General features: G+C 44.5%; 1 protein-coding gene and 1 long non-coding RNA gene across 3 annotated transcripts; one reads left to right on the top strand and one right to left on the bottom strand.

Annotated features, from left to right (window-relative positions):
• Window positions 1–2416: 2416 nt before the first annotated feature.
• On the bottom strand, window positions 2417–7042 carry COMMD9 (COMM domain containing 9). 2 transcript variants are annotated; one of them, XM_066187856.1, is made up of 6 exons: window positions 6959–7042; window positions 6753–6878; window positions 6259–6398; window positions 5469–5503; window positions 4207–4310; window positions 2417–3388 (listed from the first exon to the last, which is right to left on the bottom strand). In XM_066187856.1, the coding sequence occupies exons 1-6, from the start codon at window positions 7007–7009 to the stop codon at window positions 3248–3250; spliced, it is 597 nt and encodes a 198-aa protein (XP_066043953.1). In that variant the 5' UTR covers window positions 7010–7042; the 3' UTR covers window positions 2417–3247. The 2 variants fall into 2 exon arrangements, with proteins under 2 accessions (XP_066043953.1, XP_066043954.1); XM_066187857.1 differs by lacking the exon at window positions 6753–6878 and having other exon boundaries at window positions 6959–7010.
• Window positions 6458–9071, top strand: LOC136292314 (uncharacterized). The gene is made up of 2 exons (XR_010721881.1): window positions 6458–6525; window positions 8295–9071. It is a non-coding gene; the product is annotated as an uncharacterized lncRNA (long non-coding RNA).
• The last annotated feature ends 7398 nt before the right edge of the window (window positions 9072–16469 follow it).

The raw sequence follows: 16469 nt of genomic DNA on the forward strand, positions 1-16469 counted from the left end.
GGAAATTACACCCCTAGGTATGTTGTTCCTAGTACCAAAAACTGAGATTATGGCTGGACTGTTGTGGTTTTTAAGAGAGATGTTCATTTAACAAGAGATATACCCCAGATTGGTCTCTTGATCCCAAAATGCCTTTTTCAATCCTGATCTGGGCTGGGCAGGTGGTCCTATCTATATTGCTAAAGAAACTTTATTATATCCAGTGACAATTAGAAAAAAAAACCAAAAAACAAACAAACAAACAAAAAAAACCCCAAAACAAAAAAAAACCACCCCTAACATTTTTAACTTATGTCAAAACAATTCTAAACCAGATTACTAGTAACAAAGTAACTTGTTTGAAGTAAAACAGTAATACCTCAGTTATAAACAAAGCAAAAACTTGGTATACATAGTAGCTTCAGAAGAGCTTGAATATATAAATTTCATGTATGAAACTCAAAACTTAAATATAGAGTAATTACTACACCTTTACCAAACCATCATGAATCTTAGAAAGTCTTCTAATGTTTTAAACCAATGTTTAAAGATAAGTAACTGAAGTACAAGCTAGGAATATTAAAGGTATTTTCTTTCTAAGTTTTTCTTGCTCTCAATCACATCTACACAATTTTTAGTCTGAACACCCTAAAGTGCACATTTTCTTGCAATAAAAGGAAGCATTGTTTGTATTGTTTGGAATTATACAAAGTAGGCTTTAATGTTTTTAATGCTTTTTCAACACTTTGACAGTCAGATTCAACACGTCTGATTGTGAAATTACAACTTGAATTTAACTTGCATACTGTGTTTTACAAATAAATTTATCACTGTTTTCCTTACTGTAATTGAATTAGCACCATTACCAAGTGTACATGTAGAAAATGAATTTTCTATTTCTCAAATACTGGAATGAGCATGGAACTTTTAAGCTCCATTTCACAATGAAGGCTTGTGGTTTCCTGGCAGGAATTCATTCAGGTGATTCACATACTATGACAGTTCACTCTTTAGTAATGTCCTTGGACAATCCTCCAGAAACACTTGCGGTGTTGACCCCATTCAAGGGAGATGCAAACTGTTAAGTGAAGAATGGCCACTGCAATTCTGAAAGGCACAGGATATAGAGCTTACAAGGCTTAGTCATCAAAAGTGGAGAGGGATTTTACTGCTTCTTAAATAGGAGGGAAAACTGGAAAGGAAAGAAAGAAGTAAGCAAAAGAGGACAGTGTTGGCACAGTAACAAACTGGTAACAGAGAAGAGATGAATACATCATCTCTTAGGCCAGGCTACCAAACAGCAGCAATGTGGGGAGGGAGGATGAAAATCTAACTCATTTTAAGAGAGCAATAATTTCATGAAAAAGATCACATATGATTGCCTGCAGTAGCAGGCAATTTATTCTTCCTGTGAAGCAGTCTCCATAAAAAGGACTTTAATGTGAAGTTCTCCTGCTGTCTGGGTAATGACAGTCCTACTCAGCCTCGTTTTATGAACTTTTCCTGACAGTCTCAGCTCTTCTGGCTAAGGACGTAAGAGTCCACAATAAAATACCTAACATTTTAGGCAAAGATTTGAAGGCAAGCTCTCACAGGATCCTAAATACTGGGCTAGAAAATACCAGTGTCTTCCTGCAGAATGACTTGAGATCTACCCCTTGAAGTAACCAAATGTCTGGTATGGCTCTAGTCCAGTGGGCACACTCCTTTTTACTAAGACTCCACAAGCAACTTTTAGCTACCAGCAGAAAGCTCCACTCTGCCACCGGAAATGCACCAGTTTGCTTTGATACCCATACTAGGCATTATAATCTTTGCTCAAGACCTTAACAAGGGACTTGCCACACAGTTTATCTTGATGCATGAGCTGCATTTCACCATTATCTTTTAAAGGCACAGCCTTCACTTACGTTTACACTCTGGCCTGCACTTTGGGGGGGATGTATAAAATTAATTAACAAAGATCTTGTAGTTTATGCACACTTCTTGAATGATTTCACGTTTCCAAACACAACAAACAATGTTTTGCGGCTTGAAGGAGAGCCCAGTGTTATAGGAAAGATTGGATTTTGCCATAAACACATTTGGATACAGACTTCTATAAGCTCATCAGGAAGAATCTGAATTTTGTTGATTTTCTGCATTTAACTCCTCCACACTCTCAATACACATATATTTATAAACTTCCAGGTCAGAGTCATCACCTCTAATATTGTACACAGGTGGTACCCATGGAAAAAGGTGCCCTGTAACTGTATTACAGTGAAGAGAATGAAGTTTAAAACATGAATCAGTTTGAATAAGAAACAAAAGATTCTTCTTCAGCAACAAACATGAACATCCATTAAACCAGCCTAGAAACTTGATACCATCACAAAGAGGCTGAGGTAACCCAGGACAGCATCTCTTCCAGACTGAAAAGGATTCACGAAATCAATTAGCAGTTCATTCTTTAATTAAATGAAGATTTACACAAACAACAGAACACTTTGGAGAAGTATAGGCACATATTGCCACAGAGGGGTTTCCTACAGCATAGGAAACAGCCTTTAATTCTTTATTCTCCCCGTTTGGTTTTTGTGCAGCAAAGGCAAAGCCTTTATTGGATAAACCCCAAAAATGAATTACCTGAGCTCCTTTTTTTCTTTTCAAACAGAAGGAAGAAATTAGTTCCTGCTAAAGATGTTCAGAACAGTCATTTTGCAAATGGTGCTGTGAAGCTGATCAGAAGGGAATGTGTTGTAGCATAATTGCCCTATTTCAATGCATTATCCTGTAATAACAATCTGCAGCATGGCTGTGCTTCATTGAGAGGGAGAGAGTGCTACATCCAGCAAGCACCTCAGTACATGTACATTCCAGAGAGATGCACCCTCCTTTTCTAATGTTCACAGGCAGCCATTACCCAGCTTGAGCCTTTCAGATTCTCATTTCAGCACAGAGATAGAACTTGCTTCATTGGCTGCAGCTATTTTCTGTTTCCAGTTACGACCTTTGTGATTAAGCCAGGCTCTAAGCCCTCAAATTCTCTTCTGAAATGGTGAACAGCTTTTGTTCAACAACATAATAGGAAACCACTTTTTGGCATCCAACCAAATGAATATTTGAGTGTTAGCTTTTCAAAAGCTATCTCATTAATTCAAGAAAGAAACCTCTTTAGTTTTGTTTTGCTGAAATAGACAACATGTTACACTAGGCTGCAACTTCTGACAGCTGTAGGTAGAGAATACTTCCCTTCCTTGCTGCAGGAATCGGTGCCCTTGAGCATTCATTTGTTTGCAACGGCAGAAAGTTGGTCCCGAATCCTTCCCAGACCTTCTAACATAGTGTCCAGGGTTTCTTTGCTCAGTTCCACAGTCAGTGCAGAAACAACAGGATTATTTCCACATAAGGCAGCATCTTCCTGAATCTTAAAATAAGAATGCAGATGTCAGTTGTATGAAAAATTCATTTATGTGTTTTTTCAGAGCCACTACAAAAGCCAGTGTTTAATACACAGATTAAACAAAATGGTTTGAATTTGGAATCCAGCTCCATCCTGAAGAACCATGGCAGATTTTCTAAGCTGTGTGCCTCCCTAGTGAAGTGCACTCCCATTGACAAGAGTGCAAGTGAACATCTACTGCCATGAGTATTGGAGTATTTTGAAGATACTTGTGGCAGGAATCCACGCTTGTATCAAAAGCATCTCAGCAGATACCACAGAGGATACTTAACCCCACCCCACACACAGAAATTACATTTAATTCCTCCTCTGAATCCCACTCATATGATTTTTATTGGTTGGGGTGATCCAAAACTCTGCAGAACACTAGCAGTAAGTCAGGTATAGCCCCCAAATGATAGATGTGGCCAGTGAAGGAAGTTATTAGTAATCTCAAGTCATTTCCCAACTAATGAAGTCAGCTAAACACGCTGATGGAGTGCTTAGAATGAAAGGATGATGGCTTCGTGATTTATCTTATTTTTTTTTCTGTAGAGAACAATGGTGACTAGGAACAAACATGGTGACTTCTCACATCCTCATGCACACAAAGCTTCCATGCAAGACAGCTTTCATCAGAGACATCATTCCTGTGTTCTGTGGAATTTCAGGTATCACCTCTGAGGAAGTCCAATGGCCCACCAGGCAAGAGGCAAGCACCAGATGCCTGTCTGGACTGGTTTGCCCTGGCAAGTCAGGTGTTGGATTTCATTATTTCTGCCCTTCACAGGCACTGCCGTTACCTTTAACTGCAGCAGGCAGGTAGGGACTGCCATTCTTGCAATGCTGTCTGAAGACGTCTTGATGTCCACCCTCCAGTCCATGTCCACCAGTCGAGGCAGGGAGACTGGGGGATTAAAAAATGGCTCTGTTAGGCTCAGCAGCACACAACTGAACACCAGACCCTGGAACCTGGGACTGCCACCATGTACGGGCCTCTCCACTCCGGCCCTGGGAAGCATACAAGTTTAGTTGCTACTGTGTGGTTTCCCATCATTACATGCAATGATAGTTCAGTGCAAGAAGCAGAGGTCAATTCCCAAAGCAGCTGGGAGAAGGAGAGCAGTAAGATCTCTTCTCCACATCTTTATGCCCTGCCTTGCTGCCTGCTACACCCAACTGGTGTTTCATCATGAGTTGCTCTGGCACCTGCATGCTCATTGCTCTGCTCTCAAACTGGTAAGAAAGCACTCATGAAAGCTCGTAAAATCCAGCAGTATAAAACATGCTATTTCATGTTCCCCATCCTGGGAACCAAAGCATCCCGCAGTACAGCAAACATACTGGCAAACTGCAGTCTTCACATTTCTTACAAATATTTCAAATATCATCCTAATTACATGCAGCCTAGCAGAAACCATTTAACAGGTTTCTGTCTATTGACACCAATAGCTCAGAGCTGGAGACCTCTTGGACCCACCCAAGTAAAGAAAGGCAGGTCTAACTTGGCTGCTAAGGGAAGAGCTGTCTCAGTAGGCAATTGCAGCCTGTCTGGATTCTGCCTATTGTAAGATGCTTAGTGTCCTCCCCAGGGGTTGACTGCCAGCCTTCCTATTGACTACAGACACTCAAGTCACTTCCTCTCTGTGCCTTACTGTCTAACTGAATTTTCTTTCTGTCTGGGGAATGGCTCTCTCTCCCTGCTTCTGCTGCTTCCTTGCACAGATCTCCAGGGGGCAGTGCACCACTGGCTGCCTTGCTCCTGCTTTTGGAAGAAATTCCACTTCACAGACTGTCAGGGCCAGCACTGGGCAGCATTTGCAACAACACAAAATACATCTGCCTAGCCTTGTATGTTAGTTTGCAAAGACTGATTGCTGGTGGCTTGGGAGGGGCAGGAAACCCTTCACTTTTTTATGTTAACACAGATCAATCCGTTGGAATGTCTGCCTTGGACCACTGCCTTGGTCCCTTGTGTAATGCATGTCAGATACTTCATGAATACAATACTAAGATAATCCATTATTTCCTAGCAGACAATCTCATTCCTGAGATTACTACTTACTCTGACTGGCTTGTGCTTCATTCCTCCAAGCAGAGCTGTGAAGAAGTGGAGAAAACAGTATCAAAAGTGCTTTGAGGGAAAAAAAAAAAAAAAAAAAAGAGGTAAGCATTTAGCATGGCTTATCCCTGACTGAAAGGTCACCAGCAGTAAGCAGGAGAGAGAGACTGCCTATGTTACCAGTGCCATGGAAAGCAGGTAAACTTTCCAGTAAGGAAAAACAGGTAAACATGCAGCCAAACTGGTGACCAACCATAGGTTCTTCTGGAAGGGCAGCTCATTTAAAGCACGTACCTTTCTCCCTGGTTTTATCAAAGCAATGGGCTCCTAGAATTGAGATGTACAAGCAGAACTGCCCTCCTCTCCCACCACCCTGTGTACGTTCTTTCACATTCAATGCCTCTGCACCTGAGCCATGGGGACAAGTGGATGGATAGCTAAGTACTACCTAGATTTTCTAGTGCTGAAATCCAGCCCTCTAAGTTTTATTGTCATCAGTAGCATTTTTTCACCACACAGCTGTTAAGATAAAAGGGGCTTTGCATATTGGGAATGTGGCCCACATCTATATCAGAAGTCATGGGAAAACTCTGTGTGCCCGTGGCTGTGTTTAGTTGGGCGTTCCACTCAGATGACATATTCTGTTCAACTCTGCTCATCCCAGCCTGTGTGATTACACCCAAGGCACACAAAATTTACAGAAACAAGACTCCGCATGTTGCCAACTATGCACGTATCAAACTGCATACACAGGCCTTAACCCTCCAGCTGAAAGCAAATGGATAGCACTTACATATTCTCCAAGATTATTTTAGTCAAGAGGTTTTTCAGATTTTGGTGGAAGTTTTCTGGGAAGAGACAGAGGATGTCTTCTGCCCTGGTCAAGCCGCGGTACACCACGTGCCTGGTGAGGTTGTGCAAAGCAGACACCAGCTGTCAGGAGGCAAGAGGAGAAGGGGCTGGGCTGAGAAGCATTACATACAGCACAGGACGGGCCTTCTTAGTCAGGAGACACGGCGTATGCTGCGAGACCCACACCACCAGAGCCTGGGGCTTCCAGGTACGGCCCGACAGCCTTAGCAGGATGGGGCTGAGCTCCTCAGCGCCCTCCGCTTCGCAGCCTCAGCCCGTTCCCTCCTGCCGCGGCCAAGGGTCGCTCTCACCGCGCACGTCCCGTTTCAGCAGCGGCCGCGGAGCGCCGCACCTTCCCGAGGGCCTGGGCCACCCCCCGTGCCGGCACCGCCCCGCGCCGCTCTCTCCGTCCCGCCGGGGCCCTGCCGGCCCTACCTGCTCCGCTTCCTGGGCGCTGACGGCCAGCCCGGGGCAGGCGCGCTGCGCCAGCGGCCCGAGCGCGGCGGGCGGGCTGGAGAAGCACTCCTGGCACAGCTGCCGCACGGCGTCCTTCGACGGCGCCTGGCGGGAAGCAAAGCGGGGGCGCTCAGCCGCGGCCCGGCAGCGGCGGCCCCGTCCCCCCGCGGCCCGGCCCCGCTCACCTTCAGCAGGATCTGCAGCGCCGCGAAGTCCCCGGCCCGCAGCGCCGCCATCTTGGCGCCGTCAGCGCCGCCGCGCTCCGCCCGCCGCCATCACCGCCCGTCACGGGGCGGGGCCGGCAACAGGGACGGGGACGCGGACAGGGACAGGCAGGGCCGCCGTGTGTGGCGCTGCTCCTGCTGCTCCACTCGGGGCGTTTTCTCAGTGCAAAACTCTGCCTTGGAATTTTGCTGTAAACGCGCCGCTTTCAGCCAGCGGGAACGGGAGGTGCAGGATTTTTCATGGCGCTACCGCAGCGACACGGACCGTTACCTTGGCAAGCTGTGTCTTTCACTTTTTAAGGGATTTAAACGAGTCCTCTTTCTGAGAGAGGTCTTCTCTTTGCCTTGTGTGGCTTCCAGCACATCTGGCTCCAGGGCATCACTAATCTATGATCTTTCCCCATCGCTACTTGTGTCACATCCCCATCCTCATTTCCATCTCTGATGGTTTGTAAGCAGAATGTTGCACAGTGAGCAACTCAAATATATAAATGCTTCTTCCACTGGGCTTCACAAGCCTGGCAGGGAGCAGGGTTTATTCTTGCGGAGGAACAGATTCCATACTACACACTAGGATAGAATAGAAAGTGAAGGATGGTGAGATATTAATTTTTGGTTTCTGAAATGAAAGGCTTGCAGTTAGTGGGTTAAACAATAGCACCCCTGTGGGAAGAAGCGTGGGGTAGTGGTTAGAGGTCAGGGTTTAAGAGCTAGGAAACCAGAATCACATTCTCTTGACACTACTTCAGTCTTTAGATGAATCAAAGTAGGTCGGTTTTGTCACGAGTCCCAGGAAGGTAATGGAACTCTCTGTACAACATATAATGTCCTGCAGTAGTAAGTGTGGGCATTTATTAACATCAGCAGTAAGCGTGGAGGTTGTGAAGGCATAAACAGAATGAAGGCACTGTGAAAAAAGCAACACTGTGTTACAATCTGAGGAAATATGCCTAAAGGAAACGGGGGTTGTTCACAGGATATACTTGTACTTGCATCGTTGACATCTTATAATCTGCCTGCTTGTCTTGTTCCCAAACCAGTAAGACTACATAAGTTTTCTACAGTGAGAGGTAAGCAGAATTTTTCAAAGCAGTAATACTTCTGAAATGCCATATCTGACTGGTGAGAGGGACACTTACCAGTTTTTCAGAGCCTTTCTAAAGCAAGGGCTTTACAAGGCTTTAGTAAAATCAGATTGATCCATGTATTGGGTTTCTGTGGCAAGGTTCTGGTAGTGGGTGGGCTAAAGGCTTGGCTTCTTTGACCAGTTGTTAGAAACTTCCTCCATCTCCAACAGAGCCTGAAGATGGACCTGGCACTGACCAAGGCCAAGCCCATCAGCGATGGTGGGAGCACCTCCGGCATAGCAGGACTAAGAAGAAAAAAAACCAAAACAACAAACTTATTGCACAGAAGTAATTGCAGCCAGAGAAGAGAGGCGTGAGATTGTGTGAGAGAAACAGCCCTGCCGGCACCAGACTCTCTGGAGAAAGATGAGGAGGAGGTGCTCCAGGAGCTGGAGCTGAGATTCCCCTGCCGTGCGCCTGCAGCCCATGGAGGACCCCACACTGCATACCTGACAGTGGGCTGTGAGCCCGTGGGCAGCCCATGCTGGAGGAGGCTTCCAGCAGGACCTGGGGACCCATTGAGAGAGAAGCCCACGCTGGAGTAGGTTTGGTGTCAGGACTTGTGACCATGGGGCTGGATGTTTCTAAGGACTTAATCTTGTGGAAGGGACACAGGCTAAAGCAATTCATGAAGAACTGCAGCCTGTGGGAAGGACTCACATTGGAGAAGTTTGTGGAGGACGGTCTCCTGTGGGAGGGATGCAGTGCTGGAGCAGGGGAAGGAATCTTTCCTCTGAGCGGAAAACAGCATCAGAAAAAAACATCTGGTGAACTGATCATATCCCCGTTCCCCGTACCCCTGTGCCACTGGTGAGGAAAAGTAGTGAATCAAGAATAAAGTTAAGTACAGGTAGCAGGGAGGAGTGGGGGAAAGGTGCTTTTAGGATTTGTTTTTTCATTATCCTGCTCTGATTTCAACTGGTAATAAATTCAGTTAATTTCTCTGAGTCAAGGCTGTTCTGCGCACGATGGTAATGTGGTGAATGATCTCTCCCTGTCCTTAACTCATGAGCCTTTTGTTACATTTTCTCTCCCCTGCCCAGTTGAGGAAGGGGGTGATAGAATGGCTTTGGTGAGCACTGGGCATCCAGCCAAGGTCAAACCACCACACCTGGGTTAAGGACTTAATTGTACAGAGGAAGACAAGTAGGTGAAGAGGTGCAAAGGATGGGAGGGTGTAGGTGGGGAGAGTAGATAACTGTCACTGCCAGCTCTCACAGGAGTGTGTGGCAAGAGAACATTTACCTGTGAGTCACATACTCAGAATGAAGATGCTGCCTGCCAGTAAGCACAGCTGGCATCCTACTGAATTTGTTCTTCAGTCCACCTCCTGTTGCTGCCAATTCCTCACTTTGGGAACCTTATAATTATGAAGAAATAATGACAGGTTTGATTTAGTATCAAAATTGAAAGTCTGTTTGTTTAATATCAAATTTGAAACAGGTGAACCCGACAGAAATGCTTAGTAAAATGCTTTATTTGGTTTGATCTTTTCTTTCTTTTCTTCTTCCCTCCCTTCCTTCCTCTCCTCCTTCCTTCCTTCCCTTCTTCTTTCTCTCCTTCCTTCCTCTGTCTTCAAGGTCAAGGCCTCCAAAATGAAATTACTGGGGCTGAAGTGTGAGACTGCATCCTGTAAGGAAGCGTGGCCCTGTGATCAATGTGATTATCAGGAAGGTTTGAGAAACACCAGTTCAATTATCTGCTGTGCCAGAGGCACTTCTCTCTGAGTTTGAAATAAGAAACCCACTTAGGGGAGTGAGATGGATTGGATGACCTCCAGATGTGTTTTCTCACAGCCTTTTTAACCATGATTTCATGTCTGTATCACCCAAGGGGACCCAGCTGTGAGTTCAGAGCCTGCAGATGAGTCACAGCACTGTGTGCAGGAGTTGGGTTGGATCTCATGAACCCAATTGTCCAGTCATTGAGTCTGAAAATTAAACTCTGCCTCTGGGCTGGCAAATTTGCCTGCACCCAGGCCTGGGTGATAGAGCTGGAGTACTGACTGATGTGACACTCTCTTGGCTGAGCCACCCTAGGGTATCTGCAAATGGTTCTCCCTAAAGCAGTGCAGGTGGTTTGGTTTTTTTTCCCTTGAGGAGAAAAGAAAGGAAATAATAAATTTATCTTCCCTACAATTCTTACCTGGAGAACTGTAATCTTTTATACCCCAGGGAAAGAACCAAACAGTTCTAGCTCACTTTGTCCATTCAAGGGTCCCTGGGAGAGAAATCCTTGGGATATTAAGGATTTGATGGGAAGAACAATTAGTTTTTTCTCCACAGCATAGCCTGTATTCGTTGGAGCATGTGTTGCAGAGGAGTGGTCTCTTCCTTTAGGGCTTCCAGCTGCAAGGTAAGGCTCTGCTCTGTAACTGCTCCCTGCTGGGTGTGTGCAATTTTAGTAAGAAAGTTGCCTATCCTTTTCCAAATTAGAAATGCAGGGCTTAGCTCCAAGGGAACGCAGTAGAGAGATGACATCAAGTGTGTTCATGGGCCTGGATGTGGACTGTGTGAGAGAGGAAAGCTCTGTGCCCCAGCCAGTCTGTGACGTAAGCCCTGCAGAGCTTCACAGAACAGGATTTCCAAACAGTCAGCCGTAATTAGTATTTTGACACATATTACTTTTTGCTGCAATTCAGAAGAACTGGTTTGTCTGTGTTATTGGGGTAAGTTTCTGAACGGATTACTGGACTTGACGGGTAATCCTTGTTTTAACAGACTTAGGCAAGTCAGGTTCTTTTCATCTTCCAGTTTCCTACATTTATTTCTGTTGGTGAAACCCATCAATTCTGTGATAGTGAGAATAGGGTAGAAGCACGTGGGATACACTATGGGCATGATTAGCAGTGCTGGCCTGGATCTGCATGGCTGTGCACCCTGGTCATTGCCAGTCTGTTGTCTCTTGCAGTGGCCCAACAAAGTGCATGTAATATAGAATCAACACCTTTCCTATTTGGCCCCATCTCTACTCACTAAGGACCTGTCAGCCTGACAGGCTTTGATTGTTAGGGTTTTTAAAGAAATGTAGCCAAATAAGTGGTTAACACTCGGGTTTGTACTTTTCCGTGTCAGTTTTCAATCACCTTTCAGATGACAGTATTCTTTCCTCCCTGGCCTCTCAGCTGAAGCAGCTGAACTGCCTTTTCACTTTGGACTGCTGATACTTGAGACTCTTCAAATGGGACTGCAAATTAGAGGGTAAGACCACTGCTGACAGATGTGATCCATAAGGCTTGTGCCAGCAGATACTCTTGTGTGCTCTGTAAGTCTGTGGACGATTGCCTGCATTACAGCTGGAAAGTGAGCAGCCTCACACTGCTGTAAATCTATTAAAACTGGAGAGTGGGCAGCCTAACACTTGTAAAGAAGGCATTGCACATTAACAGCTCATTTAAGGTAATTTTCTTTGCCCTCTGCTGCAAGACAATCCCTGTAAAATTTGATAGGCAGCTCAGACTGTTCAGGAGGTTATGAATGGGTTCAAACAGCAAAGCATCATTGGGAAAAAAAAGTCTTTTTGAGTGTTTTCCAGCCAAGAGCATTTGGCCTAAGCATCATACCAAGCTTTTACCACTGTCTTCATTCAAGGTCTCATTCAAATTTAAAAACCATTCATTGATGCTCACAAAACTCCTCGGAGAAAATTCTGTGTAAGAATCAATGGAACTGCCTCTGGTTTTATAAAGCAAATTAAAGCATGCAACAAAGCATTTTGCATGAGATATTTGCAGCTCCAATGGCATAACAGTCAGTTCTGACAAGACAGAAGGAGCAAGCCAGCACAGACAAAAGCAAGACATTTAATAGCTCTCATAAAAGCAAAAAAGTAAACAAGCCTTTCCTCTCCACTCTCCTTTTGAATGTCAGCGTCCTTTAGCATGACGTGGTCATGCTGAAGCTGAATAAGGAGGCAGAGGCCAGCACCAGCATGGGCTCCCAGCTCTCCCTTTTGGCTCCTGGAGGTGACCACCACTCTGTGCAAGCAACTGTGCAAATATGTAGGGGAAGGCAGCAAGGGAAAGCTCAAACATGCTGGAGCTCATTGGTAAACTGGTCCGCAACAGCTGCCAGAAATGTCTCCTGTGAGACAAGGTATGTAAAACAGCAAGCCTCAAATGTGCCTGTTTCTGTTGCATGGCTTCTTCCTTCCAGCAGAGGAAGTTACCTTCAGCAGCAAGCAGTCGATGAGATCTGTTACTGGGAGCCATTGCTGGCAGGAGAGCAGTTTCTGCACATCTGTGGGGCCTCAGGCCATCTTGGTGACTTCTGGCAGTTTAACCTTTAGAGTGAAACATCTGCAATGATGCCAACTATCAACAAACCAGCTGTAGGCACGTTTCATCAGTTTAATGTTCTGTACTCATTACAAAGTCTCACTATACCCCAGCCCGTTGCAGTCTGCAATGCTGCTGTGACACAACCTATAAACTCTGCCTAACCATTCCCAGTCTGCTACGTTTTCTTACTTCCCTTCCACTATTCCACAGCCTAAATCCCACTTGGGCACTGTCCTCTGCACTGCCTGCCTTTTACCACTGGGTGCCAGGGGCCTCCCAGCAGGAAGCCACTCAGACACTGGCTCATTCTCCTGCATCAGGAGGAGAACCACCAGCCTTGAGCCGCCTCACCCGGCTGTGTATGTGCTCAGTTTACTTTTGTGGTGAGGGCAGGTGTGTGAAACAGCCAGTGGCACATCAAGGCAGCCTCGGGCACCTGGGGACTTCAAGAAATTGCTTTGTCTCTGCTCCTGCAGCTCAGGCTGCCTGCAGAGAGCAAGGTAAGGAGAGATGTAAGGTTGTCGCTGTGACCCAAAACTGCAACAAGAATCCCATCAGTTCATTTCATGTGAGAATGGCTCACAGAGAAAGTCACCATTAGTTTAAGTTACATGTCAGTAAGGCAACAAGGATTCATATCCCATTATCAGGGAAATACTGGAGTCATTCAGGCCCCTTTTGTTGAGATTGCTGCCTTTTATTGGTTTGAAATGACACTTTTGGAGGGCTTATTTCTGCCTTACTAGCTATGATTGTCTTTTCATTCTGTGTTAATATGCTGGCTGGCTCAAAGAATTCCAGATTTAGGTGCTAAGAAATAGCAATAGAATCATAAAGCCACAGTTTATTTCAACAATGCCTTGATCACACATACAGTTGCAACGGAAAACAGTTTCAACAGCAGTTTTCAACAAAAAGCAGTTAGTTTCTTTCTCTATTTTATATGGCTTAAAACTCAGAAAAGAGGAGCTATAACACAAACACTCAGAAAAGCCTCTATTAATGCCTCAAAACAGAAGAGCAGAATTGTAAAAACTAACAAACTGGAATATAAATGATTTCTCTTTCTCTAGAGAGGTAGAGCTAAAGCTCTACCTCTCCACAACCACATGCTTAAATTACCAAGCCATCATAAGGGTAAATGTCACAATAAATGTCCCTCCCTGTATTATTAACATCACTATGGACTATTAAAATTAAAAGGCTCTTTAAAATGTAATTGACTTTTTCATTATTTATCTGCTGCTGCCCCTGTTCACTTCCACGCGTGTAAGTAGTAAATCTCCAGAGGGTTGTTGCATATCTATATAAATATACATTAAACGCTTTGCCTCTGGCATTTTAGAAATAGCTCAAATGCAGCTGTGTTTGTGCATCTATAATTTCAGGCCATGAGCCAGCCTCTCAAAGAAGTTTCCACTTGGCAGCTTTTATTGTCTTCTCTGGAGTTTCACAAAATATCCGGTGTTAGTAACAAGGGTGTGTGAGGCAACGTCAGAACAGCAGAAATTGTCTAATTACATTAAGACTTCAGACTATGTTTATGTGAAACATTATGCCACAAGTAAATTGAATCCAACTAGCTGTCTGCTGGGCTCTTACCAATAGGATAGGAATGATATGCAAAATAATATAACCTAACTACTTTCTTTTAAGGGAAGCTCTTCGAGCAGATTATGTAAAATACACCAAAACAGACCTCATCCCCGATACCTCTCATCTATTTCATAGTAAATGCAGCTATTGTAACAGAAATTAATACTTCCTCTAGAGAAAATACCTTTAACCGTTTTGTGTGCATTCATTGTAACTCACAGAGGGGGAAGCATGAGAGAGGTGCTGTTTGGAGGTGAAAACAAAAAATTGCAGTTCTGCAGGTCATGCAGTCGCTGTGCTGTGCCCAGTAGCTCTGTGTCTCCAAGGCATGCAGAGCAGCAGCTGTGGCCCTGTGAGCACATGAGGTGCAAACCAAGCTGTGGTGTGGCAGGAGGGAGCTGTCAGTGGTGTGACTCTCATGCTCAGCGTGTGAGCTTTGGCAGGTCTGGTTTGTCGAAGATGGGAACTGTGTGTTGGTTGTTTACTTCTGAAAGCAGAAAGTTCTGGTGTTTATGTAGTGCATGTCCTGTTGGATGTTACTAATCTAATGAGTGTTTTTTTCCTAATTCAGAACATTTTATGGCTGTGGTGTTTTATGTTTTTTTTCCTCTCAGTAAACTGCAGAATGGAGCTTGCAAACCCTCCAGCCTCTCAGGAGATGCTGTATTTAACCCTGCCATCCCAAGGTATGTAGTTTGATGAGTTAGCTGAGTCTGAAAATAGTCTGCTATGCTGAAAAGAGTACCTAAGCATTGGTGTGCTTGTTGTTCTGTTTCCTCCTGACTGATACATCCTTCAAATAATCCAACTTCACTCCTTGTCCCCACAATGACAGCATTGTACAGTGCCACAGATCAGCATCAACTGATGTGTGATGCACAGTGCCTCATCGTACCAGAGACTGAATCAAAGGGCTACTGAAGAGTGCCACAGCTTTAAAAAAATGATGTAGTTGAACCTAGAATTTTTTTTTTTGATAGCTGTTGTTTATACCAGGCTCCCCACTACATTTTCTGTTGAAAACATCTTCTGACATGGGTATAAAATTACCTTAGTTGAAGGGTAAACCAAATGATCATGACTCTTACCCTAGGAAGTAATTCCCTGGCTAATAGCTACTCATGTTGCCCTGTCACTGGGGTACTTGGTTGTTTTTAGCCAGGCTGTGTATCCCCACTCTGTATCAGCAGAAGAGCCACTGTCTGGGGAGCCAGAGCTCAGGGGAGATGGCTGCAGGCAGGGTTTTACTGGTCGAGTGTTCCTGTGACAACAATATGTTTGCTGAGGATTTGCCTCAGCTCAGGAGGAGAATCTGTGCTGCAGCAGAAGCTGGACATTGGTAGCTGACTTTAAAATTTCAGTGTGTCCACATACAGTACAAACCTGTGATTATAAAAGGCATGTAATATATAAAATGTAAATACAGTGGTGTAAACCAGGCCTTAAAGGTTTCTCCACTCTCTCTTGTAACTTTTTGTGCCAGTGCTGCACGGGAGCACTGCGGCCTGAGTCCTCCTGCTGCAGCATCTTGCCAGTGTACAGTGAGGTAATGTTATGCAACTTCATTATGCAGTGACACAAATACCATGGAGCCGAAGCACTACTTTCAAGAAAATTTTCTTCCAGCAGCAAAAACAATGTTTAAATCAACACAAACACAGGGTTTTGGTAGTAAGGCAGCTCTGGGTCACCAACTGTTCTGAATCAGCACATCTTGAAATGAAGCAGAATGAATTTTCCTACCTTCAGATACAGACTGTCAGAGTTTAGAGAAGTATAAATGCTTTACACCTCAGGAAAGGTGCCTAAAAGTAGGACCTCATATACCAGTCTGGAAAGAGCAGAACCACGTGTCAGCCTGTTGTGCCTTTTCTCTGCATTGTGGCTGTAGTGTGCAGTGAAGTCACAAAAGTGTGGGACAGAGCACAGCCATTGCAGAAGTCCTGCCAGAAATGCTTGTGATGTGGCTCCACTGGTGTTTTAGTTTGGATCAGGACTGCATCTTTGATGCAAATCTCCTGAACATCTCTTGCCTGTGTTTCATTTTGCAACAGGGGTTGATTTTGATTGAGTGAAAATGAAGGTGATTTGAAAATGAAGGTGATTTGAATTTGAGTTTTAAAAAACCCTGAAATATGCATAGTGTGTCTATCAGATCCTCAGCAGCAACTGTTCACGTAGAGCATTTATGCCACAGATTCTTGGTCTGCTGGACCTTGCCGTGCAGATGTTACTTGATCTAATTTTGAAGAGGAGTTGAGAGAACCTACTGCAAATTAGGCTCCTAATTTTTAATTTCATTTTCCCCATAAATGAAATTGACCATGTGAAATTCTTACTCCTCCACACACTATGATCATTAGTGAATTAGTGCTTTCATAATATCACTGAAAGTGATTTGTCATTTCTGTAAATGTGCTAGTAATGGTGAGGAAAATTGCTAGTTTATTCTATAATATTCTCAAATATT

Source organism: Chamaea fasciata, unplaced genomic scaffold (assembly GCF_029207755.1).
Source record: "Chamaea fasciata isolate MVZ Bird 193981 ecotype frontalis unplaced genomic scaffold, bChaFas1.0.hap1 SCAF_7, whole genome shotgun sequence".
In the NCBI taxonomy this organism is placed as follows: domain Eukaryota; kingdom Metazoa; phylum Chordata; class Aves; order Passeriformes; family Sylviidae; genus Chamaea; species Chamaea fasciata.

What these genes read in the sequence shown, in the direction of transcription:
- COMMD9 (XM_066187856.1), bottom strand. Translation starts at nt 7,009, where the DNA reads ATGGCGGCGCTGCGGGCCGGGGACTTCGCGGCGCTGCAGATCCTGCTG. An exon ending in CGCTGCAGATCCTGCTGAAG is followed by an intron (nt 6,879 to 6,958) that starts GTGAGCGGGGCC and finishes GCTTCCCGCCAG; the next exon opens with GCGCCGTCGAAGGACGCCGT. An exon ending in AAAATAATCTTGGAGAATAT is followed by an intron (nt 5,504 to 6,258) that starts GTAAGTGCTATC and finishes ACTTCTTCACAG; the next exon opens with CTCTGCTTGGAGGAATGAAG.